At 46.8% G+C, this 26,568-nt stretch overlaps 1 protein-coding gene across 1 annotated transcript in view; it reads right to left on the bottom strand.

Annotated features, from left to right (window-relative positions):
• SIGLEC1 (sialic acid binding Ig like lectin 1) overlaps positions 1-11,130 on the bottom strand; it is a 33,770-nt gene extending 22,640 nt beyond the window's left edge. The window contains exons 1-6 of the mRNA XM_048508775.1: positions 11,082-11,130; positions 8,760-9,116; positions 6,396-6,692; positions 4,089-4,352; positions 2,712-2,966; positions 327-626 (exon numbers count right to left, since the gene is read on the bottom strand). Coding sequence (XP_048364732.1) covers positions 327-626; positions 2,712-2,966; positions 4,089-4,352; positions 6,396-6,692; positions 8,760-9,116; positions 11,082-11,130 — 1,522 coding nt within the window. The remainder of the gene's footprint in view (positions 1-326; positions 627-2,711; positions 2,967-4,088; positions 4,353-6,395; positions 6,693-8,759; positions 9,117-11,081) is intronic.
• Between the last annotated feature and the right edge of the window lie 15,438 nt (positions 11,131-26,568).

The following is a 26,568-nucleotide window of genomic DNA, read 5'->3' as shown; positions in this document are numbered from 1 at the left end:
TGTGTTTCACGTGTGCAGCTATGCAGGGGCAGTCAATCGTATTGTGGGACAATTGGCATGGCTGTGGGGGTTCATTTCTGTATGCCTGCGCAGCTACACATGTGTTGCAGGAAATTAAGAAAGAGAAGCATCTCCATGCGAAGGCACAAAAGCAACCCAGATTGTTTCAAAGGGCTCCCATCGTTGTCTGAATGGGTGAAGGGCACACATGTCAACGAGGAAAAGAAAAACAGGTTCCTTTATAACGACTGCAACCTGCATGTTTGAAAGCCTTCATTTTAAAAAAATCTAAAGGGGCTATCATATTCTGCAGAGATCAGACTTACTCTGGGCGCTGAAGAACCTCGTAGTGGTGGCGTTCCCATACTTGTTGGTTGCGACACATCGGTATTCCCCCTCATCTTCTGGGACCACTTTCTGGATCTCCAGTTTCAAGGAGTTGCGGGTTGTGGTGATGGTGATCCGTTGGCTGGGGGCCGAGTGCGAACTGGTGGTCGCCATGAGCCGCTGGCCTCGGAAAAGGCTCAGCGAAGACTGGGGGCTGCTGTCAACAGTGCAGTGAACGATGGCCAGTTTTCCCTCCTGGGTCTCTTGGAACCAAGCCAGGGTGGGCAGCCTGGGTGGATCTTAAGAAGGCGAAGAAGAGAGTGAGCAACTGAGCCCGCACGGAGGCGCCCTGTGCTGAGTCTGGCCATCCATCCACCAAGGTCAGTATTGCCTACTCTACTCAGACTGGCAGCAGATGTCCAGGATCACAGGCAGAGAAATGACTTTCCCTTCGCCTCCTGCCCTGCCCTTTTCACTGGAGCGAGCGAGCAAAGCGTCGGAGGTTAAGAGCTCATGTTATCTAATCTGGAGGAACCGGGTTTGATTCCCAGCTCTGCCTCCTGAGCCGTGGAGGCTTATCTGGGGAATTCAGATTAGCCCGTACACTCCCACACACGCCAGCTGGGTGACCTTGGGCTGGTCACAGCTTCTCGGAGCTCTCTCAGCCCCACCTACCTCACAGGGTGTTTGTTGTGAGGGGGGAAGGGCAAGGAGATTGTAAGCCCCTCTGAGTCTCCTGCAGGAGAGAAAGGGGGGATATAAATCCAAACTCCTCCTCCTCCTCCTCCTCCTCCTCCTCTTCTTCTTCTTCTTCTTCTTCTCCTCCTTCGTCTTCTTCTTCGTCTTCTTCTTCTTCTTCTCCTTCTCCTTCTCCTTCTCCTTCTCCTTCTCCTTCTCCTTCTCCTTCTCCTCCTCCTCTTCTCCTTCTCCTTCTCCTTCTCCTTCTCCTTCTCCTTCTCCTCCTCCTCCTCCTCCTCCTCCTCCTTCGTCTTCTTCTTCTTCTTCTTCTTCTTCTTCTTCTTCTTCTTCTTCTTCTTCTTCTTCTTCTTCTTCTTCTTCTTCTTCTTCTTTTTTATTGGCATAAACAGAACCAAAACCCCCCCCCACTACTAAGGTTTCAAAAGCAAAGCGAGATAACATCAGATCAATACAAATTGTTACTGACTCTGAATTATTTCCATAACAAAGCTTGCAACCTCTTCACAAAAAAACAGAATCAGAGTTATTCATCAGGATTAAAAAAAATCTAATCAAATCTGTTAACTCAGATTGGAAGAGAGGATGTAACTTGACATATTTAGATCTAATTTTGGCAAATCTAGTGCAATGTAATAACTGGTGAGCCAATGTTTCAACTTGATTGGTATGGGAACTACATAACCTTTTAGATTTTTCTAGGTTATTCAACCTGCCATTTAGCAGAGCAGACGGCGTGACGTTAAATCTAGCAATTGTGAGAGCTCTCCTTGAGCGGAGATTAGTTAGAAAATATAAATAATGGGCCTTTTCCCTGGAGACACTTGGGACTTTTTGCCTCCAAACAAATGCTCGACCACTGAGCTGATGCCCCTCCCCAAAGTGTTACTATGAGAAGTATGTTGCCAGCCTGCTAAGAGGGCGCTTCCCCCCAAACATGCATCCTATTATACAGCCAGCCACTTTCTTCAAGCAGCAGGGAGTTCCAAGAGCAGCTGGCATGAGTCTTCTTGGAAGTGGAGAACGGGAGTTACTTGAAAGTTGATTGTCTTTGAATGTCAACCACAATGCTATTTTTGAATTTTAAGCTCTATCTCACCTTTTTTTTTTAGCTTTCTGCTTTTAGGGCCTACATCCCCTTTCGATAACTGCTGTAATTGCAGTACTCCAAGTGCGGTCGCACCACTGCTTTATATAAGGGCATGACAATCCTTGCAGTTTTATTATCAATTCCTTTCCTAATTATCCCCAGCATAGAGTTTGCCTTTTTCACAGCTGCCACGCACTGAGTTGACATTCCCATGGAACTATCAACTAAGACGCCCTGTTATTCTCTATTATTTAATTTTTTTAAATTGGATCTATATCCCTCCCTATCCCCAAAGGGCTCTGGGCAGCTTACAACATAATTTAAGACATTCAGTAAACTCTGTAATATAAATCCTAATTTAAAATTAAAAACCTATTAACAAAATACTAAGATAACGCTGAACTAATAATTAAATTGATGGAGTAAAGTTAACCCTTCCCTCCTCTTCCACCCTTCCTTGTGCAGCTGAGGCAAAAGGCATAATGGTCCTTAATCTGATAGTAGAAAAGGGTCCACATTCATGTTTTTGTCCCATTGAAAGCATCCCTATAATTTTTTTCTGGATTTAAAGTGTGACCAAGAGCATCCAAAAACTCACAGAAGACATTCAGCCCGATGACTTGAGACATCTCGCTCCCCTGGTCGTTCTGCACTTTGCACGAGTAATATCCCGCGTCCCCAACAGCCACCTCGTGAAAGACCAGGCTCCGGGCGGAGCCTTCCTTGAGCCAGATGTTGTTCTTGTACCAGCTGTAGTGGATCTCTTGCTTGTCTCCCCCAGGAACGTCACAGGTCAACGTGATGGTCTCACCTTCCCGGGCATTAGAATAAGGGCTCATGGAGAGGAGGGCAGCTGCAAAGGAGCAGAAAAGGCAGGGAAAGTTAAGGTTCAGTTCTATCCTGCTGAAAGCATTCCTGGATCTTCCAGCCCTCCATGGACATGGAGCGTGGCTACCTTCAGATCAGAGAATCCCCACAGTTTTCAAAAGATCTGAAAGTCTGACTTTTCCTCTGCCTTCTCAGGGAAAGCAAAAGAGATCAGGCATGCATTTAACTTTCTTCAGGTTTTCTGAAAGGGGGGTGGGGGGAGGGGGAAAGGCGACCGGCAACCTCCCCAAATGGAAAGAATAAGGAAGTAGTGGATGGGCAAAATGACAGATTAGCTCAGCTAGGGACACTTTGCAAGGGGAGAATCCCTGTGTAAACAAACAAACAAAACAGTGGGAATAACCGACTGCAAAGCAAACAGCGATAGAGTAAGTAGTGCATGCATAAATAGCTTTAGCAGAACACAGGTGACACAGTCCCAAGTGGGTTCCCAAGCTCCAGGTGGGGGCTGGTGATCTCCCAGAATTACACCTGATTTCTGGCTGCCCTGGGAAATATGGCTGCTTTGGAGGGTCAATGATGCGGCTGGCCTCCACTCGGGCCAGGACCTTTACAGCCCTGGCCCCTGCCTGGTGGAACACTCTTCCTCCAGCTGTCCAGGCCCCGCGGGACCTTGGTGAGTTCCGCAGGGCCTGTAAGACTGAGTTGTTCCGCCAGGCCTTTGGAGTGTCCAGTCGCTGAAATGTGCGCCCCCCCCTACATACTTGACTTACCATCATGCCACCCTCTGAGAGGGAAGTCCGGCCATCCCCTGTCTTAGGGAGGCCTCTAAATTAAATTGGGTTTTGGGATGCCGATATTTTTTGTACTGACCGCTGCTTTTAAATGGATTTTATTGGTTTTAGTAATTGCACTGATTGTAATGATACATTGTATATATATGGATATTGTTGTGCACCGCCCAGAGCCCTTCGGGGATGGGGCGGTCTACAAATCCAAACAATAAAATAAATAAATAAATAAATAAATTCTTTGGTGTGTTGCATTCCCGCCCCAGGTTCCACCCCCCAGATCTCCAGGTATTTCCCAGGGCAGAGCTGGCAACTCTAAACATCTTCCCTGTTTAACTCTTCTGCTCGATACTCACTGAAAACAAAGAATGTTGTCACTTCGGCCACTGTTGTCCCGACAAGATTTTCAGCCTCACAGTGGTACTGGCCATAGTCTTCTCGTGTGACACTCTGAAGGGTCTTTACCTGCCCCTCTCCATAGACCACCCCATCTTTGTACCACCTGTAAGCAGTGACTTCCGGGTAGCTGCTTGCAACATTACATGTGAGAGACGCGGCATCACCTGCACGGATGTTCTTTGCAGACGGGCTTATGGACACTGTGACACCTTTGGGAGAATCTAGGAGGAAACCGGCAAATGAGAGATGGTTGGAAGCGGCATTTATGCTTGAAAACATGGGAACAGCTGGCCTGAATTGGGCACGGGGGAAGCAGCCTTTTCATCAGTTCTTGGGAACAATTGATGAGAGTTCTCGACGTCCGGAAATATTCAGCCAGCTTTCATTTCTCTGCACTGTAGTCGTGGAGGCAGCGAGTAGTGGTTGCTCCGAAGGATACCTAGAATGGAATCGGAACCCAAGACTGCCCAGTTCTTCCTTTGGGCTTTTACCCCCTTGCTTCCCCAGTGGTGCGGACTCCACCGTCCCTCCCTTCTGCTGCCACAGGAGGTGGTGATGGCCACTAACCTGGATAGCTTTAAAAGGGGCTTGGACAGATTTATGGAGGAGAAGTAGATTTATGGCTACCATTCTTGATCCTCCTTGATCTCAGATTGCAAATGCCTGAACAGTCCAGGTGCTCGGGAGCAGCAGCAGCAGCAGAGGGCCATTGCTTTCACATCCTGCACGTGAGCTCCCAAAGGCACCTGGTGGACCACTGCGAGTAGCAGAGAGCTGGACTAGATGGACTCTGGTCTAATCCAGCTGGCTTGTTCTTATGTTCTTATGTTCTTATGTTCTTCTGATGTCCCCAGCAGGGTTGTCAAATGGAACGGTTACCTGAATTGGTCAGGTCTGTTCTCTTTTTTAAATTGTGGTTAATTAACTGGAAACAGGCAGGCAGTGCTAGAGGCAGGTAGGAGATCCTCACCAATTGATACAGAGGTCTGTGTGCCCCAAAGAAACCCACTTGAAACAAGGATTAAAAGGGAAGTGTGACGCTTTTATTGAGAGATTAAAATAATAAAAATCCACTCGCAGGGTCGCAAACGCACAGAACATTTTAAGAAGCCTAGGAAATAAAGAGGGGAGTGACAGTGGGGATTGAAAAAGGTGTTGGGAAGGGCGATATTTACCGTTCAAGAAGAGGTTCAAGAAGAGCGAGAGAAAAGCAGCTGGCACTTCTCACAGGAAAACACTGTCAGACTCAAGGAAGACATCCAAGGGCAATTTGCCATGGATTTGGGGGCAAAGGCATAGCTTCAAGGGGACAGGTGGTGCGTGATGCACCGGGCACACGCCCCTGCGGGAGTGTGGTGAGGGCGTTCCAGGGGCAGGGCAGGGGCATTCCGTGGCGGGGACGGAGGACATACCGGTGTAACCAGGTGATTTTCCCCTTGCTATGTTGGGGGGGAGGTCTATATACAGAAAAAACTGTCCACTGGCAGTGATAAGAGGCACAGTCTTCCTTGTTCAAAGCAGAGTTCCATTCCCAGGCATGGACAATGCGGCAGGAAATGGTCTGATTGGATTAAAACCTGGGAGTTTGGGGCAGCACTGAAGAAATTAAAATAGGGGCATTCTAAGGCCTGGTGAGCTTGGATGGTTAAAACAAAGAAACTCTGGAAGTTTGATGCCCCTTCTTTGTCTTAACCATCGTAAACGGAAACCTTAGTTTTGATTTTATATGACGGCTGGTCAATGAGTGTAATAAACTTACTTACACTGGTATGCCCCATGTATCATCTACTGTACCATCTTCGGGACCTTGCCGGTCCCCTCCCAAACTTGGGATTGGGCGCTGCCAACAAATGTGGGATGCTGCTATTGTGTCATGATCACATATCGTTTTAAAGGTTTTAATGTGCTATTTAAATTGATTTCACTGTATGGTTTTACTGTCCACCGCCTGTCCATGGTTTTACTGTCCATCACGTCTTCCTAGGTTCCAGGGTGGAACTCAAAGCGGAAAGAAGGTCAACACCAAACAGTGATCCGACATTTGTGATAAAATGTGATTGTTTTTGTCAACAACAACAACAACAACAACAACAACAACGACGACGACGACGACGACAATAATAATAATAATAATAATAATAATAATAATAATAATAATAATAATAATAATAATAATAATAAATGGAAACCCTTGGTGGCAGCCATGAAACCAAACACCAAGAAAGAAAACAGAGATGCAGGAGAGAAGTAGTGGATCCACTCACGTTTCACCTGGAGTCTGACTTCTTCCACTTTAGCCAGGGCTCCCACGGTCACCTTGCAGCTCAGCTTCTGGTTGTGGTCCTGCCAGGAGAGCAGAGTGCTTAGGGTTTGCTTCTGCAACGCTCCTCCGGTGTCCAGCTGGACGCTGCTTGAGATACGGGAGGTCTCTGTGTTGTACTCCATCCACTGCAGGGAGATGTTGCCGTACGGGCAGACGTAGGGACTGGAGCAGTTGAAAGTCACCTGCCTGGTCTCTTGCAGGTCTTCTGGTGAGGCCAGAGTGGGATTGTCTGGAGCATCTGAAGAGGAAGACAAGAACTGGGGTTCACTTGTTCTACTGCCATCCGTCTGTAGCTTCCTGACTCTAGAACAGGGGTCTTCAAACTATGGCCCCTCAGATGTTCATGAACTACAATTCCCATCAGCCCTGCCACTTAGCCATGCTGGCAGGGGCTGATGGGAATTGTAGTCCATGAACAGCTGGAGGGCCATAATTTGAAGACCCCTGCTCTAGAACCTGCCCTTCTCCGTTCTCCTGCCCTGCTTTCAGATGTTTTTGTTGGTATGTGCAAGTGTCTGTCACAACTCAGTTATAAAAACTGTTTGCATGTGAACAAGTTGCCGAAGTCACTGTTTATGACCTAGTCTATTGATTAGCTATTGGTCAGTCAGATAGCCATTGCTTATAAGTTAGTGAGCACTTACATCAGAAGGTGTAAAGTTAACTTGTTCATTTGTTTCAAAGGAGAAGACCGCAGGGACTGAGAGAAGTAGGAAGGAACAGCAAGGCATAGTCTTAAGTGTCTAGTAGTTAATATGTAACACAGCAGTACAGCATTTATTTGTTTTATTCCATGTAACTCTACCCCTTTTAAGTTAGTAAACTTTTATATCAAGCAACTGAAGGTATCTCTGGCTCTCTTCTTTCCCACTAGATCAGGGGTAGGGAACCTGCGGCTCTCCAGATGTTCAGGAACTACAATTCCCATCAGCCCCTACCAGCATGGCCAATTGGCCATGCTGACAGAGGCTGATGGGAATGGTAGTTCCTGAACATCTGGAGAGCCGCAGGTTCCCTACCCCTGGTCTAGTTAATATGTAACACAGCAGTACAGCATTTATTTGTTTTATTCCATGTAACTCTACCCCTTTTAAGTTAGTAAACTTTTATATCAAGCAACTCAAGGTATCTCTGGCTCTCTTCTTTCCCACTAGATCAGGGGTAGGGAACCTGCGGCTCTCCAGATGTTCAGGAACTACCATTCCCATCAGCCCCTACCACAGTGGTGGCGAACCTTTGGCACTCCAGATGTTATGGACTACAATTCCCATCAGCCCCTGACAATTGGCCATGCTGGCAGGGGCTGATGGGAAATGTAGTCCATAACATCTGGAGTGCCAAAGGTTTGCCACCACTGCCCTACCAGCATGGCCAATTGGCCATGCTGACAGAGGCTGATGGGAATGGTAGTTCCTGAACATCTGGAGAGCCGCAGGTTCCCTACCCCTGGTCTAGTTAATATGTAACACAGCAGTACAGCATTTATTTGTTTTATTCCATGTAACTCTACCCCTTTTAAGTTAGTAAACTTTTATATCAAGCAACTGAAGGTATCTCTGGCTCTCTTCTTTCCCACTAGATGCTGCTTCCGCAACTCTACTAATAAGTATCTCTTTTAATTAAATGCCCTTTAGTTTTGCACTGCTGTTTCTCTCCCAAGACGTTCCGGGCACATTTGGAATCCTGACATGGCCTGGTGGGCACAGGAATAAAATGGCTTTCCCAAAACGTCCGCTGCAGAGGTGGAGCCAGCCACAAAATGATGATCACCACTGCTGAATGCCAGTAGCCGAGAGCCCCGTGGCGCAGAGCGGTTAGCTGCAGTACTGCAGCCCAAGCTCCGCTCATGACCTGAGTTTGATCCCAAGGGAAGACAGTTTCAGGTAGCCGGCTCAAGGTTGACTCAGCTTTCCATGCTTCCGGGGACGGTAAAATTAATACCCAGCTTGCTGGGGGTAAAGTGTAGACAACCAGAGAAGGCAAACCACCCCATAAACGCACCCTGCCTAGTAAAAGTTGTGGTATGACATCATAGTTTTGTTTATTGTTGGTTTATTGTTTTTGTTATTGTTTATTTTTGGAACCTGTGTCATTTCCCTTTATTTCCTTTCCTTTTACTAAAACTTTTAAAAACTCAGCAGTTTCAGAGTATCTGGATTTGAAGAACCCTGTTCTCTTGGTGCATCACAAGGAAGAGAGGGCACCACAACCCCCTCTTTCCTTCACAGGGGGTTTGCCCTGACCTCACTTCAAGAAGGGTGAGCCACCAACTGTACCTTCAAGAACAGAGACTCTGGCTGCTTACCGGTGACTGTCAGCTCAACCCCTTGCAGATCCGACCAGCGGCCTGTTTCGCTGATTTCAAACCGGAAGGTGTACTTGCCGCTGTCACTCGTCCGGGCGCTCCTCAGGAGGAGGGTGCAGTTGCGCTCCCCGAGAGGGTCTCCGAGCAATTCTGTGCGACCTCGGAATTCAGGATCCACATCGTCCGGGGTCGAGGAATGATAAACTGTTGTGCGTCGCCCCTCGGAGTGTTTGTACCAGATGGCTGTGATACTCTCCGGGGTGTCCATGGGGTAGTTGAAGGTGCAGGGGATCAAAACACATGAACTTTGGACACTCCGCAGAGTCTGGGGGTACGTGACACTCCATGAAGCCAAGGCTGAAGGAAGGCAAAAAATAGAAGAGAAGTGTTTGGATTTATATCCCCCCACCCTTCTCTCCTGTAAGGAGACTCTCAAAAGGGCTGTGAGGTGGGTGGGGCTGACAGAGCTCCAAAGAACTGTGGCTAGCCCAAGGTCACCCAGCTGGCATCTGTTGGAGTGCACAAGCCAATCTGGTTCACCAGGTAAGCCACCACAGCTCAAGTGGCAGAGCAGGGAATCAAACCTGGTTCTCCAGATTAGAGTGCACTGGGTCTTAACCACTACGCCACACTGGCTCTGCAAGGAGATTGAGGGATGCTTAACTCTGGCTTAGGAAATTCCCGGAGATTCAGGGGATGAATGTGAGGAGGGGGGGTTCCAGGGAGGGGAGCAATCCTAGTGGTGTATAATACTATATACTCCACCTCCCAACCCCCACTTTCTCCAGAGGAACTGATCCTTGTAGTCTGGAGATTCACTGTAATTCTGGGAGACCTCCAGCTCCCACCTGTAAGTTGGCAGCCCTAGGAGAGGAAGCAGGGCCTGAAGATATCCCAGAATTGTAACGTAGTTCCAGACTACAAAAATCAGTTCCCCTGGAGAAAATGGCTGATTTGTAGGGTGGGTTGTGTGGCATTATACCCAGTGGTGGGATCCAAAAATTTTAGTAACAGGTTCTCATGATGGTGGGATTCAAACAGTGGCGTAGCACCAGTGGGGCTGGGTGGGGCACGACGGGGGCGTGGCCGGGCATTCCGGGGGCGGGGCATTAATAATTTCTCTGTTACTGTAAAAAAACTCTTACTGTAAAAAAAAGTTCCTAATTTCCAGCTGGTATCTTTCTGTCCATAATTTTATGTCCATAATTTAAACTCATCATAGCAAGTCCTATCGTCTACTGCCAACAGAAACAACTACTTATGCTGCCACAGGAGGTGGTGATGGCCACTAACCTGGATAGCTTTAAAAGGGGCTTGGACAGATTTATGGAGGAGAAGTCGATTTATGGCTACCAATCTTGATCCTCCTTGATCTGAGATTGCAAATGCCTTAACAGACCAGGTGATCGGGAGCAACAGCCTCAGAAGGCCATTGCGTTCACATCCTACATGTGAGTTCCCAAAGGCACCTGGTGGGCCACTGCGAGTAGCAGAGAGCTGGACTAGATGGACTCTGGTCTGATCCAGCTGGCTTGTTCTTATGTTCTTATGTACTTCTCCTCTAATTGACTGCCTGTCAAATACTTAAGACTTTCAAATACTTAATGTTGTTTCTAGAAATCAAAAGAAGGATACTTTCCTTAAACAAGGAACTTGACCATATATTCTAAAACATGTTTTTAAAACAGCCCAACAGGGAGAATGATCCCGTTTTCTACCTTCGCTAACCAGCCACATAGGAAACAACAGGACTATTATTTTTGGACCTAATGGAATTTCTAACGGAAAAGCAGACCCAATTAGTAACCCCCCTCTCGGCACACACAAATAATTAGTAACCCACACTCGGGAACCAGTGAGAACCTGTTGGATCCCACCTCTGATTATACCCCATCGTGGTCCCTCCCTAAATCCTGTCGTCCTTCACCCAGCCTGGAGAGGGTGGCATCTGGAGGGGATGGACTTCTGTGTGGTTGTGATGCCACGGAGCCCACCCTGTGAAGCTATCGCCTCTGGCTGAGCTGATCTTCATAAAGTGGGCATCAATTTGTAATTCTGGGATAACTCTGGGTCTTACCTGGAGGGTGGCAACTGTGGGCTCATATCAGGACCTGCTTGTCTGTCCATCTGGGCAGACTGGAGATCTGTGGGCTCACTTCAGGTCAGGGAAACCTCATGAAGGGGAGGCTCCATAGTCCTGATCTGACTTGAGTCCTACAGATGGGGAAATCGCTGGGAATTCCCACCCCAGAAGCCCTGCCTGGCTTGGACCTTAGTGATCCCCCCCCCCCCGCCAGATGCTCCACTCAGGAGCTAACGTACCTTGGAGGACACACAGTGCAAGTTCCAGAAGGCACAAGAGCCTGGTCATTGCGGATCCTGGGGGAAAATCCAAATCCCGGAGTGCCTGGGGGGAGAATGACAGGCAAGAATAACAGTCTAAGGATCAAGGGGTCAGGGACTGCACCTAGTTGATTGAGATGCATTTCTAACTCCGTGTAATCACTACAAGATATATGTAACCAGCCTGCTATATGTTACCACTGCTGTCATGGAACATTCCTCCCTTGATCTCTTCTTTATGGTTTCACACACTTTGCAGATAACTAGGCATACCCCTGACTCTCAGGGGAAACTGGATGTTTCTGTTGCTCTGTGGGGGCAGGAGGCCAGGTGGCTTTATCTCTATCTGTCGCAGACCTCGGGGTGTCTCCGCTCCAAAGTAACTCTTTCTCACATTCTTTGGGAAAACCGGAGGGGGGATTATTTCTGAATAAAGGGAATACCCCATGCTCAAGATTATACCTTTGTTTCTCCTCATGGCTGCAGTGTCATTGACTATCTCCTCATCTCCCCAGAGTTGAGATCATTTGTTTTATCCTTCCAGATTGGAGACCTTCCCCTCAGACTTGTTTTATCACATCAAGAGGCCAGACATGCAGATTCCTCACCACCAAATGAACCGCTCCCCAGACTAGTTTGGACACCCAAACTGGCCTTAGCCACTGAAAACTTACTCATCTCCCCTAGCTTAACCAGCCTTAAATCCTCTGTTCTCACTGCAGATTCCCCCCAGGAGACTATTACCAGCTTCGAAGAGCTTCTTAAACAAATTGTGGTTGGTCTTTCCACGTCCATCGTGGGGAATCCCAGCAAAAACAGAAAGAGAACACCTTGGTTTGATAGAGAGTGCATGGAGCACAATAGTCAAATTCGCTCCTTATATCGGAACTTTAGGGCTTCAGGAGACTGGGACCTCCTCGTCCTACTAATAAATTGCAGAAACAACTTTCGCCAGCTAATTAGGAAGAACCATATGGAACATGTCAACACCCAATGGGAACGTCTCCACTCTGCAGTAACTTCCAACAATTCGAAGCTACTCTGGGCTGTCCTGAATAATTTTAACCGATGCAAGCCTCCTACCCCCACCTGTATTACCCCTGATATTTGGCATGACTATTTTAGCAAACTTTTTAATGACGATATTTTAAGCAATGGATCTCTTTCACCCATCCCTTTTGATTTGTCAAGTTGGCCTCCTGTCTCATCTCAAGAAGTAGTTGAGCTGTTAGAGGACCTCAAAGGAAGGAAAGCCCCTGGCCCTGATTCTATCATTCCAGAGATTCTGAAATTTCATACTGATTGGTGGGCCCCTATCCTGGCCACTCTTTTTACCCAAGTAAACAGTTCAGGTATCCTACCCAAGACTTGGCTGTCTGCGACTGTGCTTCCCATCCACAAAAAAGGAAGTCACTCAGAGCCTGCCAACTTCCGCCCCATCAGCCTCCTCTCAGTGATAGGGAAGATTTATGCCAAATTGTTACTGAAGAAACTTCAGCTGTGGCTTTCCCACTCTGGTGCAGTGGGCGCTGAACAAATAGGCTTTCGCAAGGGGAAATCTCCTCTGGACCACGCCTTGGTGCTATTACACCTAGCCTGTAAATATTCAATCAATGCAGATAACAAACTCTACGCTGCCTTTATTGATTTTAAGGGATGCCTTTGACTCTGTGCCAAGAGAACTTCTCTGGGCAAAACTGGCTGCCCTCAACATTGATGCCAGACTCCTGCTCTTAATTAGGCAACTGCACACAAATACCAGTTGCCGGATCAAGTGTTCCCACGAAGGCCTTTTGACAGACAGTATTTCAATTTCCAAAGGGGTCAAACAGGGCTGCGTCCTGGCCCCCACTCTCTTCAATCTTTTCTTAAGTGACCTCCCCTCTGCCCTCTCAGCAGTGAACAGCCATGCCCCAAAACTGGGTACATCCCATGTATCAATTCTGCTCTATGCAGATGATGCTGTCCTTCTCTCTCGAACCAGAGTTGGCCTCAGTCGCTTAATGAAGCACTGTGTGGATTACTGTGAATCCAACAGACTGACAATTAATTATGAAAAACCAAGGTATTGGTCTTCTCTAGGCGCTTTAAGAAGCTCACATGGGCAATGAAAAGCACCCAAATTGAACTGGTTAAGTGCTATAAATACCTTGGCCTCTCATTTTCCTTTAACCTCTCATGGGCAACCCAGAGGAAGGCCGCTCTCCTAGCTACATCTAATAGTATGTCAGCACTACTACGATTCTTTTACAGCAGTGGCCACTCCTTTATCCCTCCTGCCCTCAAATTTTTCAATGCCAAAGTCGCCTCGAGATTGCTTTACGGAGTCCCAATTTGGATTCAAGCTATCAACCACTCCTTGAATTCTCTTCAATCCAAATTTTTTCACAAGATAACTGGACTCCCAAATTGCGTGCCCTATGCAGCCCTTTGTCTGGAGTTAGGTCAAAACTCCTTGGAATCAGCCGCTTGGCTGAGGACTTTTAGATTCTGGCTGCGAATACACTTTCTCTCGGACTGTAATTCCCTGGTCCACCGTCTGCTCTCTGACACCCATTCCAACCCCTGGTTTTCCATAATTGAAGAAAAAATTGCCTCCATTGGACTGTCAGTGGATTCACTTTGCCCTTTGTCCTATTCAGAAGCTTATAGGAAATTAAAAGGTCAACTATTGGATAGAGAGTTCTCTACCCTACTCACCGCAGCCAAGAAAACGTGCTCCCCCGTGTACTTTTCTCTCCCATTTGAACGGGGCCACTTGGCACACTACCTGTATTGCTTAATAAACCCTGTTCAAAGGAGAGCCATAATGCTCGCCAGGTTTAATGTAATGCCTTCTGCCTTGTTACATGGCAGATTTAATAAGCAAGAAAAGGCGAAAAGGTTGTGCCCATGTAACGATGGCTCAGTTGAATCTCTGGCCCACCAATTACTTCACTGTCTCAGATTCAAGGAAATCAGATCCAAGTATGTGAATCTCACTCCCTTACATTTACCCTTTCTCCCCGATTTAATTAGATTACACTACTTGTTGAACAACCCTGATCCTTCTCTCTGTATGATAGTGGCAGATTTTCTTCTGGAAATTACTAAATGCCAGTAGATTTCCTTCGTCCTATCATGTATATCCTGTATTGTATATGCTTTTTAATCTGTTTTTATTATTGTTGTACTGCTTTATGCCAATAAAGGCTTGCTATCATCAGATAAAGGGAATAGCAGAAGCCAGGTTTGCCAGAACCGGCTTTTTTACAAGCCGGGTGTTTTGTTGACTTCCAATAAATGCTGCGGATCAACAGCATGGAGTTTGTTGATTGATCCAAGGTTTGAGATTTAACGCAAGACTCCTGTGACTTTACGGGTTATCCATCATCCAAACGAGGATGCAAACTCTATGCATTTGCAAACTCTATGTGGGGATCATTAGGAAGGGAATTGAGAATAAAACTGCAAAAATTGTCATGCCCTTATATAAAGCTGTGGTGCGACCGCACTTGGAGTACTGTGTCCAGTTCTGGTCGCCACATCTCAAAAAGGATATTGAAGGGATAGAAAAAGTGCAGAGAAGGGCAACGAGGATGATTGAGGGACTGGAGCACCTTCCTTATGAGGAGAGGCTGCAGTGTTTGAGACTCTTTAGTTTGGAGAGGAGACGGCTGAGGGGGGATATGATTGAAGTCTATAAAATTATGCATGGGGTAGAAAATGTCGACAGAGAGAAATTTGTCTCTCTTTCTCACAATACTAGAACCAGGGGGCATCCATTGAAAATGCTGGGGGGAAGAATTAGGACTAATAAAAGGAAACACTTCTTCACGCAACGTGTGATTGATGTTTGGAATATGCTGCCACAGGAGGTGGTGATGGCCACTAACCTGGATGGCTTTAAAAGGGGCTTGGACAGATTTATGGAGGAGAAGTCGATCTATGGCTACCAATCTTGATCCTCTTTGATTTGAGATTGCAAATGCCTTGACAGACCAGGTGCTCGGGAGCAACAGCCGCAGAAGGCCATTGCTTTCACATCCGGCATGTGAGCTCCCAAAGGCACCTGGTGGGCCACTGCGAGTAGCAGAGAGCTGGACTAGATGGACTGATCCAGCTGGCTTGTTCTTATGTTCTTATGTTTTGGAAATTATCGCCTGGGAATTATCATGACCTTTCAGAATGGAACAATCGTGCGTACGAATGAATTGAGAATCTGTCATAAGGCTCAGTGGGGCCCCTTCCAAAAGGCACCCAAAGTGCCAGAATTCTTCACAAGGTGCCTGCAACATGGTCTGTGACTTTTCTCTGCACAGTTAGTTAAAGGTAAAGGATTTGTGTGTGTGTGTCCTGGCCATTTACAGCAGCAGCCAGGGGTAGTTTTCTTCATTTTTATTTTATTTTGTTAAATGTCCATACCACCCCTCCTCTCTGGGCTCAGGGCAGTTTCCAACATGATATATACATAATAAAGCATTTTGTGGATTTTGTTTTGCTTTGATTCTTAAATTTTCAATTTGATCTAGTGAATTTTCTCTTGATATATACATAATAAGATACAGCAAACTATAACTATCCACTGTGAAATGTTTTTTAAAGAAAACTTTACATACATCTACAAAAAACAAGATGACCAGAACATTCACGTTCACTGAGCCCCAGTACATTTTAAAAAGAAGGGGCAGATAAAAATAAATAATATCTTGCTAGATTTGCCCATCCTGCAGTAGGAGGAGAATCCGTCTTTATGATGGAGCCCTAAATGGGACGCAGCAGCCTTCCGGGTGCATCCTAGTCCAGCAATGTCTGGCCAGGGCCTCCTGATGAAGGGCTGGCAGAGAGCATCACCCTCGTTGTGATTCAGTTTGGCTATCAAGATGGGGAAGCAGGGCATCCTCCTGGGCAGGATGATAGAGCGAAGAAGAAGAAGAAGAAGAAGAAGAAGAAGAAGAAGAAGAAGAAGAAGAAGAAGAAGAAGAAGAAGAAGAAGAAGAAGAAGAAGAAGAAGAAGAAGAAGAAGAAGAAGAAGAAGAAGAAGAAGAAGAAGAAGAAGAAGAAGAAGAAGAAGAAGAAGAAGAAGAAGAAGAAGAAGAAGAGTTGGATTTATACTCCCCGCCCCTTTCTCTCCTGTAAGGAGACTCAAAGGGGCTTACAATCTCCTTTCCCTTCCCCCCTCATGACAAACACCCTGTGAGGTAGGTGGGGCTGAGAGAGCTCAGAGAACTGTGACTAGCCCAAGGTCACCCAGCTGGTGTGTGTTGGAGTGTACAGGCTAACCTGAATTCCCCAGATAAGCCTCGACAGCTCAAGAGGCAGAGCGGGGAATCAAACCCAGTTCCTCCAGATTAGAGTGCAGCTGCTCTTAGCTACTACACCACTGCTTCTCCAGGCCTCTGATCAGTCTGCTCACACGTGAGACATGATGGCACCTGTGCCAAAAATAGTAGTTCCTCTCTGGTGACCTCTGTCTGGCAGAGGAAGATGGGGCTGTGTGAATCAGCCTTTTTGCTCAACTTCCCATCTGTTTCCTGGGCTCTGCTCTGCACATCGCTCTCCTCCTCGGTTTCGTTTCCCTGGCATCTGCATGCTTCAGAATCCGAAACTGCCCAATGAAGGACAGTTAAAGCACTTAGGGCTGTTTAGTTTAAAAAGATAGAATCATAGAGTTGGAAGAGACCCCAAGGGCCATCTAGTCCGACCTCCTGCCATGCAGGAACACACAATCAAAGCACTCCTGAGAGATGGCCATCCAGCCTCTCTTTAAAAACTTCCAAAGAAGGAGACTCCACCACTCTCTGAGGAAGTGAAAGCCCTTGCTGTCAGAAAGTTTTTCCTGATGTTCAGGTGGAATCTCTTTTCCTTCATCTTGAACCCATGACTCCTGGTCCTAGTCTCCGAGGATCTTCTGAAGACGCCAGCCACAAATGCAGCCAAAATGTCAGGAGAAAATGCTATTGGAACACAGCCATACAACCCAGAAAACCCACAATACCCTAGTGACTCCGGCTGTGAAAGTTTTCGACAATACATAAAAGGAAAATATTTATTGGAAGACGACATTTAAAATAGGAAAGAGGGGAGACAGCATGTTGCCACCTTGCTAGCTAGAAGAATCTCTCACACTAACTTCTGAGAAGAAGCAGGATATTATTATTATTATTATTATTATATAATATAATATAATATAATATAATATAATATAATATAATATAATATAATATAATATAATATAATATAATATAATATAATATAATATAATATAATATAATATAATATAATATAATATAATATAATATAATAATATAATATAATATAATATAATATAATATAATATAATATAATATAATATAATATAATATGATGATGATGATGATGATAATATGAAAAACATCTGGAAAGCCTAAACTTGGACAGAACATCAGTCCACCTGCTGCAGAAAGCAGCACTTCTAGGAACTGCACATATTCTACGCAAATACCTCTAATATCCTAGGTCAGTGGTGGCGAACCTATGGCACGGGTGCCAGAGGTGGCACTCAGAGCCCTCTCTGTGGGCACGCGCAAACAGATTCCCCCCACACACATCTAGGCTGGCCTGGGCTCGATTATTAGCATTAAACCTAAGACTTAGTTTTGGGGAAGCAGTGTAGCTAACCCTGTTAAGCAGTGTTAAATCCCACGGATTTTCATGGGAAGAACTAAAGCGCGATCGTTTACCTGGGAGTAAGTTCGGTTGCTGGCAATGGGGCTTGCTTCTGAGTAAACCCTCCTAGGGTTGTGATTCACCCGTTGGAAGAGTTGCATGGTTGCTTCAAAGCAAAGCAACCAACTACCACCAAGCTTACTCCCAAGTAACGCACGCCTCCGAGCCAACCATTTTTTCTAAACTAAAACCTCAGTATTCAGGTTAAATTGCCATATTGGCACTTTACGATAAATAAGTGGGTTTTAGGTTGCAATTTGGGCACTCGGTCTCGAAAAGGTTCGCCATCACTGTCCTAGGTCCTTGGGAAGGACTTGATATTCAGAGATGAATTCCAGACACTTGTGCTGTGTTGCTATGTGTATAACAACGACAACAACGACAACGACAACGACAATGACGACGACGACGACAATAATAATAATAATAATAATAATAATAATAATAATAATAATAATAATAATAATAATAATAATAATAATAATAATAATAATTTGATTTAATATACCGCCCTATCCCCGAAGGGCTCTGGGCGGTGTACAACATAAAACATCATGCATAAAAACATCATAGATACATCATCTAGATACATTAGACTTGAGAGTATCAGTGTAAGGACAGACAAGAGGTGATGCAAAAGGACGGAGGGGTCACTAACCTGACAGCCTTGTCTAGCTGACCACTTGCTCGTCCGCTGCTGGTCTTCTCAGTTCCTTTGCGCATTAGACATTGCTACAGCCCACAGAGGTCTGGGCACTGGGGAAAAACATCTTACCTGTTCTTGGGCATCAAGCAGTGGCTCTTGGTTGTCTTCTGGAACTCCCCGTCCCCAGAGAATCTCAGGCTGGGTGCACGAGATCCCGTCTGCTGTTTACAGACTCGGTGTGGGATGCTGGATCTTAAGGTCAGGACAATCCAGAGGAATGACCTTGCTTCTCCTTTTGAGCAGTTTTATTGTCGCCAGTTTTGGGAAGTCCCAAAACTCAAGTCAGCTGTTTTAACTCCTCATTCCAAAACCCAACAGCCTGAATTAAGCAGCAGAACTGATGAGTCTTCTTGGGAGGACCAGATGCAGTTCTGGCCAAGGTCAAGTGGGCTGGTGGAGACCACTGGAAAGGAGTCAGAGGACAGCAGCACTCAAATTGCCTCTCAGCGGTAGACGGCTTGGTGCCTCGTCTGCTGAGTTTTAGGCACCACAGAAGGGGCACATTAAGGGCCAGTGGGTCCGGTTTATTTTTTGAAATGGCATGCTGTCATTTTCATGCTCAAAAATTCTCTCAGCCCCACCTACCTCACAAGGTGTCTGTTGTGGGGAGAGGAAGGGAAAGGAGCTTATAGGCCACCTTGAGCATCCTCACAGGCGAGAAAGATGGGTTATAAATCCAACATCTTCATCATCTTCTTCTAATTTGAATTTTTCCGCATTTCCATTTTTTCCCCTGGAAAATAAAACTATTTTCTTTCACCATTTCCTGAACTTTTACATCTCCGTCAGCCCATCAGGCTGGATTATGCGCTCACCTTCTCCAATTTCCCATATCTTTGTCTGAACAAATGTGTCCCAGTGCTCCTTGCATGTAATCATTTTCAAGAGTCCCCTGTTAAAAAACAAACTTCACAATTTACTTGCGGAGGCTTGATTTTTCTTTATAAGCACATGGAGTAATTCTCCTGTTACATTCAACACTTGTAGAACTGAATAGGTGATCAAAACACCTCTTGTATCCCGGCACCACTGTGTCCCAGTTTCATTTGTAAAGTGAACACGTGATGGTTGTTTCTTACAAGCCAGATGTGTGTGCATTCACCATAAGAGATGGACAGACCTACTGCCCTTCGCTTCCAGCAGGGCGAAAAAAGGGAAGATTCGTCCAGACAAGAGAGTTGGCAAAGTGTTCGGCTAGGGTCGATCCTCCTGATTTCAATGTGGTGAAACTAGCTTTATGAGAGCCAATGTGCTGTAGCGGTTAAAGTGTCAGACTAGAACCTCAGAAACCTGGGTTCGAATCCCCGTTGCACCATGGAAGTTTGCTGAGTGACTTTGAGTCATAAGAACATAAGAACAAGCCAGCTGGATCAGACCAGAGTCCATCTAGTCCAGCTCTCTGCTACTCGCAGTGGCCCACCAGTGCCTTTGGGAGCTCACATGCAGGAGGTGAAAGCAATGGCCTTCTGCGGCTGCTGCTCCCAATAACCTGGTCTGTTAGAGTCGGTCCTGAGCACCTGGTCTGTTAGAGTCGGTCACATACTTTCTGCCCTGACCCTGGCTAGTGTTTGGACGGGTGACTTCCAAGGAATACCAGGGTTGTGATGCAGAGGCAGGCAATGGCATGTCACTTCCCAGGGTCTCTTGCCCTGAAAACCTTACCAGGTTGCCGTTAAGTCGGCTGCGACCTGATAAGGAAAAAAAACTGACTTTAGAGTACAAACCTAAAGAGAGTTAGTGAAGTCTAAACTCATTCATTTCAATGGTATTAGACTGGATTAATTCGCCCTAGGACTGCGCTGTTAGTAGCTCGATTTCAGAGTCTTCTCAGTCGTGGCACCAAATTTATGCCTGCTAAAAATGGTGGGGACATTGTCCAGAGAAAGTCACAGAAAACAAAAAGATCAAGATCTTGACAGACTTTTGAATTTAAATGGACAAAGTGTTGGCGCATAACACACCGGACATCACAGTGATCAAGGACAAGAAAGAGACGGTCATCGACATAGCAATACCCGGTGACAGCAGGGTTGTTGAAAAAGAACATGAGAAGGTCACTAAATATCATGATTTGAAAATCGAGATTCAGCGACTATGGCACAAACCAGCTGAGGTCGTCCCAGTGGTAATCGGCACCCTGGGCGCCATTCCGAAAACACTAGGGTTGCACTCAAAACACCTTCAAGACAAGAAAATCAACACCTGGCAGATTCAGAAGGCAGCCTTGCTGGGATTCCCACGAATACTACTCCGATACATTACACTGTCCTAGGCCTCTAGGTAAGGCTCAAGTTGTAATGAACGGCCAACTACCAGCTAAAGAACTGGCAGCCAGTAGAGTATCTGCCTAGGGACAAGGGGTACCCCTTGTCCCCGGGCGCCACTCTTCTGGTCACGTGGGGGGCGCAAAATGGGTCCCCCACGTGACCAGGAAGTCCTGCTGGGGGAGTCTGGGGGGGAGGTGGGCACCCTAAACCTTGCCCATGTCCATGGAGACATGGGTGGGGTCAAGGGCAGTGGGGGGCGGAGCCAAGGTGGGCGGGGCAGGGGCAGAGCCTGGGGCATCCTGGAGACAATTTGTCTCCGGGCGCCATTTACCCCTGGTACGCCTCTGCTGGCAGCTGTGAGATAAAACAAAATTAAATAATAATATGTGAAAAAGGGAAAGAAGAGAGGGAAAGATGGTGGAAAGAAGGAGGAAGGGAGAAATCTAGAACTGGAGCAACCACCTACAGTCAGATTAATGTATATCCACAGGATGAGTCCTCACTGCAGCCTGCAGAAAGGATTAATGTGCCTTTGCAACAAGCATGCCAATACTGTCGGGGGCAGCGGACGTAGCAAGGTTGGCAGGCCAGGATCTTTAGTGTCATTTCTCCCATCTGTTTTGCCGCTGTTTTTTTTTTAATTTTAGGTTGTTCATCTCAACTAGGGAGTTTTGACTCCCCAAATCTTCTCGGACTCCACGGGGCTACTGAACTTCAGTTTACTGCAGAACAACTCTCTAAAACTGTTAACGTTGTGCATAACCTCACTGCCTGACGTTTTCCGATTGGTTCCACTTCATGCAGCAGCCATTTGGTGGTTAGCCTGTCTGTCCCCGTACCAGAACTGGCCTGAAACCAGACTGAGGGGGTCTGGAGCTGATGCGTCTTCTAGAAAGACTTGGCACTCTGCCAGTGATCTCTCTACTATCTTGCCCAGGAAGGGCAAATGAGAGAGTAGATGATCGCTGGCCACATCATTTTTCTTTCGCAATGGTTTTTTAAATAGATGATGGATCTGTTTTAATAACCAAGAAAGGGGCTCCACGTGAGAGTCTGATTAAGGCACGATGAATCCCGTCGTTACATGATTTTAGTAACCAGAATGGACAGCTAGATTGGAGTCTACTACACTCTTTTACACAAAAAGAATGACAGTAAATTTATATCACCCCATATGTCCCTACTCGGCCTCTGCGATCTGCAGAGGCCAACTTGCTGGTGATCCCTGGCCCCTCGATGATGCGGCTGGCCTCCACGCGGGCCAGGACTTTTACAGCACTGGCCCCGGCCTGGTGGAACACCCTTCCTCCAGCTGTCCGGGCCCTGCGGGACCTGGGTGAGTTCCGCAGGGCCTGTAAGACTGTGTTGTTCCACCGGGCCTTTGGAGTGTCCGGCCGCTGATGTGGTGCCCCCTACTGCTCCCTATTGCCCCTTGTTTTTCGGGGCTGTTACATCAGGGTCCCCTCATATTGAGGGGTCTACCGTCCCCCCCTCTTCTGGGGGTAGGTTTTTAAATCTGAGGTTGGACTTCTGCTTTTTTATGTATTAATCTGTTTTCGCTGGTTTTAGTTTATTTTAGGTTATTTTATTGTTGACATGAGATGGAGCCTATGTATTTATATTGTATGTGTAATTTGCTCCTGTTGTCTCTGATTTTGCTGTTCACCGCCCGGAGCCCTCCGGGGATCGGGCGATATAAAAGCCAAAATAATAAATAAAATAAAATAAAAATATATTACCGGTAATCCACCATTTTCTGGACCTTCTTTGTAGGAGCATGCTCTGCAGGAGTCCTAGTGCCTGCCTGGCACTATGGAAACCATAGCATGGAGAGCCATCTTAGTGCAGTAGTTAAGAGTGGTAGACTCTAATCTGGAGAACCAGGTTTGCTTCCTCACTCGTCCACATGAGCTGTGGACTCTTACCTGGTGAACTGATTTTGATTCCCCACTCCTACACATGAAGCCTGCTGGGTGACCTTGGGCCAGTCACAGTTCTCTCCAAACTCTCTCAGCCCCACCTGCCTCACAAGGTGTCTGCCGTGGGGAGAGGAAAGGAAAGCAATTAAGCTTCCTTGATATATTGTTGAAGGCTTTCACGGCCGGATCCACCAGACCATGGCCACACAGCCCAAAAAACCCACCAGAACCAAGCTTCCTTGAGTTTCCTTACAGGAGAGAAAGGTGGGGTATAGATCCAAATGCTTCTTGTTCTTCTTCTACCAGAAATATTTTTGAGGTATGAATTTTTGAGAGTCAAAGCTCTCTTAGTAAGATTCACGTTGGAACGGAGATCCCTTATAATGCAGTCAGGAGGTGGGGGGGGGGGTTGTAGAGAAAGGGGTCAGGATGCAAAAGTACGTGCAAAACATGATCAGTTTGATTAGAGTAGGGGAGAAATATTTTGAGGCAGAAAATTAGCACCTGCACCAAGATAAAAATCATACATTATTATTACTTAGTGTCCTTGTTCTGAAGTTGTGAATGAATCCAAATCCAGCAATCTCACATTGTAATCTCCCTTTGAAGCTGCTCTGCTTGAGGACTGTTCCACTGGTCTGTGCCGGATCAGTCCAGTAGCACTTTAGAGACCAACAATATTTTCTGGATATCACCTTTCAAGAGTCAACGCTTCCTTCATCAAATGCGATGAACGGAGCTTTGACTCTCAAAAGCTGGCTGACCCACTGGACATTTCTAGCATTTTCCTGATGCTTCATAAGGAACTCTTCCACCCACCCCCCCTCCCATGCAGCCTCCTGCTCTCAGGCAAACACGCAGCTTCCTGCAGGCCGGTGCCTTCCCAGCACGAGCACTGTGGGCTGACTCGGCTGGTTTCTCTTGCTGAGATCAGCACCGGGCAGAGAAAGCGTTTAGCTCCCAATCTCAGCTTGTGGGAAGCGTTGAAAGCCCATCCGTCCCTTTCTCGGCCCCAAACCACCACCTTCTCCTGCCAAGGGAAGGAATTAATTTATCTATTTATCTATTTATCTATTTATCTATTTATCTATTTATCTGCCTGCCTGCCTGCCTGCCTGCCTGCCTGCCTGCCTGCCTGCCTGCCTGCCTGCCTGCCTGCCTGCCTGCCTGCCTGCCTGCCTGCCTGCCTGCCTGCCTGCCTGCCTGCCGGCCGGCCGGCCGGCCGGCCGGCCGGCCGACCGACCGACCGACCGACCGACCGACCGACCGACCGACCGACCGACCGACCGACCGATCGATCGATCGACCGACCGACCGACCGACCGACCGACCGACCGACCGACCGACCGACCGACCGACCGACCGACCGACCTATCTATCTATCTATCTATCTATCTATCTATCTATCTATCTATCTATCTATCTATCTATCTATCTATCTATCTATCTATCTATCTATCTATCTATCTATCTATCTATCTATCTATCTATCTATCTATCTATCTTATATACCGCCCAATCCCCGAAGGGCTCTGGGCAGTGAACAACATAAAATTACAGATACATAATAAACTTTAAATAAACAATGCCCGCAACAATTCCTATTAAACCCTCCCAAGAGGGGAGAAAGAGAATGGGTCCCACAGATGGTAATGGGCCCAGAATTTAAAAGGATGGGAGGGGCACACATATCAGCGGCTGGACAAAGGCCCGGCGGAACAACTCCGTCTTGCAGGCCCTGCGGAACTCACCAAGGTCCCGCAGGGCCCGGACAGCTGGAGGAAGAGTGCTGTGTGGTTTCTGGGCTGTATGGCCGTGTTCTAGTAGCATTTTCTCCTGACGTTTCGCCTGCATCTGTGGCTGGCATCTTCAGAGGATCCTCGGTAGATCCTCATCTAACAACTTCCCCATGCAAACTGGCAGCAGTTAACAGGTGATATGATAGCCCTGTTTAGATATTTGAAGGGATGTTGTGTTGGTGAGGGAGCGAGCTTGTTTTCTGCTGCTCCAGAGACTAAGACCAGGAGTAAAATGGGTTCAAGGGGAAGGAAAAGAGATTCCGCCTAAACATCAGGAAAAACTTCCTGACAGTAAGAGCTGTTCGACAGTGGAGTGCGCTACTTCGGAGTGTGGTGGAGTCTCCTTCTTTGGAGGTTTTTAAAGATGGATGGCCATCTGTCAGGAGTGCTTTGATCATAGAATCATAAAATCCTAGAGCTGGAAGATACTCCCAAGAGCCATCAAGTCCAACCCCCTGCAATGCGGGCACACACAATCAAAGCACTCCCGACAGATGTTTATCCAGCCTCTGTTGAAAAACCTCCAAAGAAGGAGACTCCACAACCAACGGAGGCAGTGAATTCCACTGTCCAACAGCCCTGAGGGTCAGGAAGATTGTGTTTTCCTGCATTGCAGGGGGTTGGACTTGATGGCCCTCGGGGTCTCTTGCAACTCTAGGATTCTATAATTCTATGATTCAGTGTGGGAGGAGATATTTGGTGGCCAATTAACATTGAGAGGCCATCCTCCAGATAGGACCTGGGCTTCAACGGATCTCCAGGTGAGCGTTCTGGAGGAAACAGCTGCTTCCCAGGGGGCTATCTATGGGACTATCTCCCTGTTCAGCCCAGTTGGGATTTGCAAGGGTCCACCCCAACCGGTCTTGAAAATGTTAACGATCTCTTTGTATGTAAACAAAATGTTGAGGGCACATTCTGATGAGCCTACCTATGGATTCAGTATTGACATAAGAACATAAGAACATAAGAACATAAGAACAAGCCAGCTGTATCAGACCAGAGTCCATCTAGTCCAGCTCTCTGCTACTCGCAGTGGCCCACCAGGTGCCTTTGGGAGCTCACCTGCAGGATGTGAACGCAATGGCCTTCTGCGGCTGTTGCTCCCGAGCACCTGGTCTGCTAAGGCATTTGCAATCTGAGATCAAAGAGGATCAAGATTGGTAGCCATAAAACAACTTCTCCTCCATAAATCTGTCCAAGCCCCTTTTAAAGCTATCCAGGTTAGTGGCCATCACCACCTCCTGTGGCAGCATATTCCAAACACCAATCACACGTTGCGTGAAGAAGTGTTTCCTTTTATTAGTCCTAATTCTTCCCCCCAGCATTTTCAGTGAATGCCCCCCGGTTCTAGTATTGTGAGAAAGAGAGAAAAATTTCTCTCTGTCAACATTTTCTACCCCATGCATAATTTTATAGACTTCAATCATATCCCCCCTCAGCCGTCTCCTCTCCAAACTAAAGAGTCCCAAACGCTGCAGCCTCTCCTCATAAGAAAGGTGCTCCAGTCCCTCAATCATCCTCGTTGCCCTTCTCTGCACTTTTTCTATCTCTTCGATATCCTTTTTGAGATGTGGCGACCAGAACTGGACACATTACTCCAAGTGCGGTCGCACCACGGCTTTATATAAGGGCATGACAATCCTTGCAGTTTTATTATCAACTCCTTTCCTAATTATCCCCAGCATAGAGTTTGCCTTTTTCACAGCTGCCATGCACTGAGTTGACATTCCCATGGAACTATCAACTAAGACGCCCAAATCCCTTTCCTGGTCTGTGACTGATAGCACTGACCCTTGTAGCTTGTATGTGAAGTAGTGGTAGTCCAGTGTGGTAGTCATTTGTTACTTGTCTATGGGCACGCATAGCTGAAGTTATAAAGTTAACTTGCTTAGTATTGTCGAAGGCTTTCACGACCGGAATCGCAAGGATGCTGTGGGGTGTATGGCCATGTTCTGGTAGTATTTTCTCCTGACGTTTTGCCTGCATCTGTGGCTGGCATGATGCCTTGGGACAGTCCTTCTCTCTCTCTCTCTCAGCCTAACCTACCTCATAGGTTTGTGGTAAGGATAAAATGGAAGAGAGGAGAAT

The sequence above is a fragment of the Sphaerodactylus townsendi genome, linkage group LG10 (genome assembly GCF_021028975.2).
Source record: "Sphaerodactylus townsendi isolate TG3544 linkage group LG10, MPM_Stown_v2.3, whole genome shotgun sequence".
NCBI lineage: Eukaryota > Metazoa > Chordata > Lepidosauria > Squamata > Sphaerodactylidae > Sphaerodactylus > Sphaerodactylus townsendi.
Note: the sequence above shows the minus strand (reverse complement) of the source record. Positions and strands in the feature narration are given on the sequence as shown.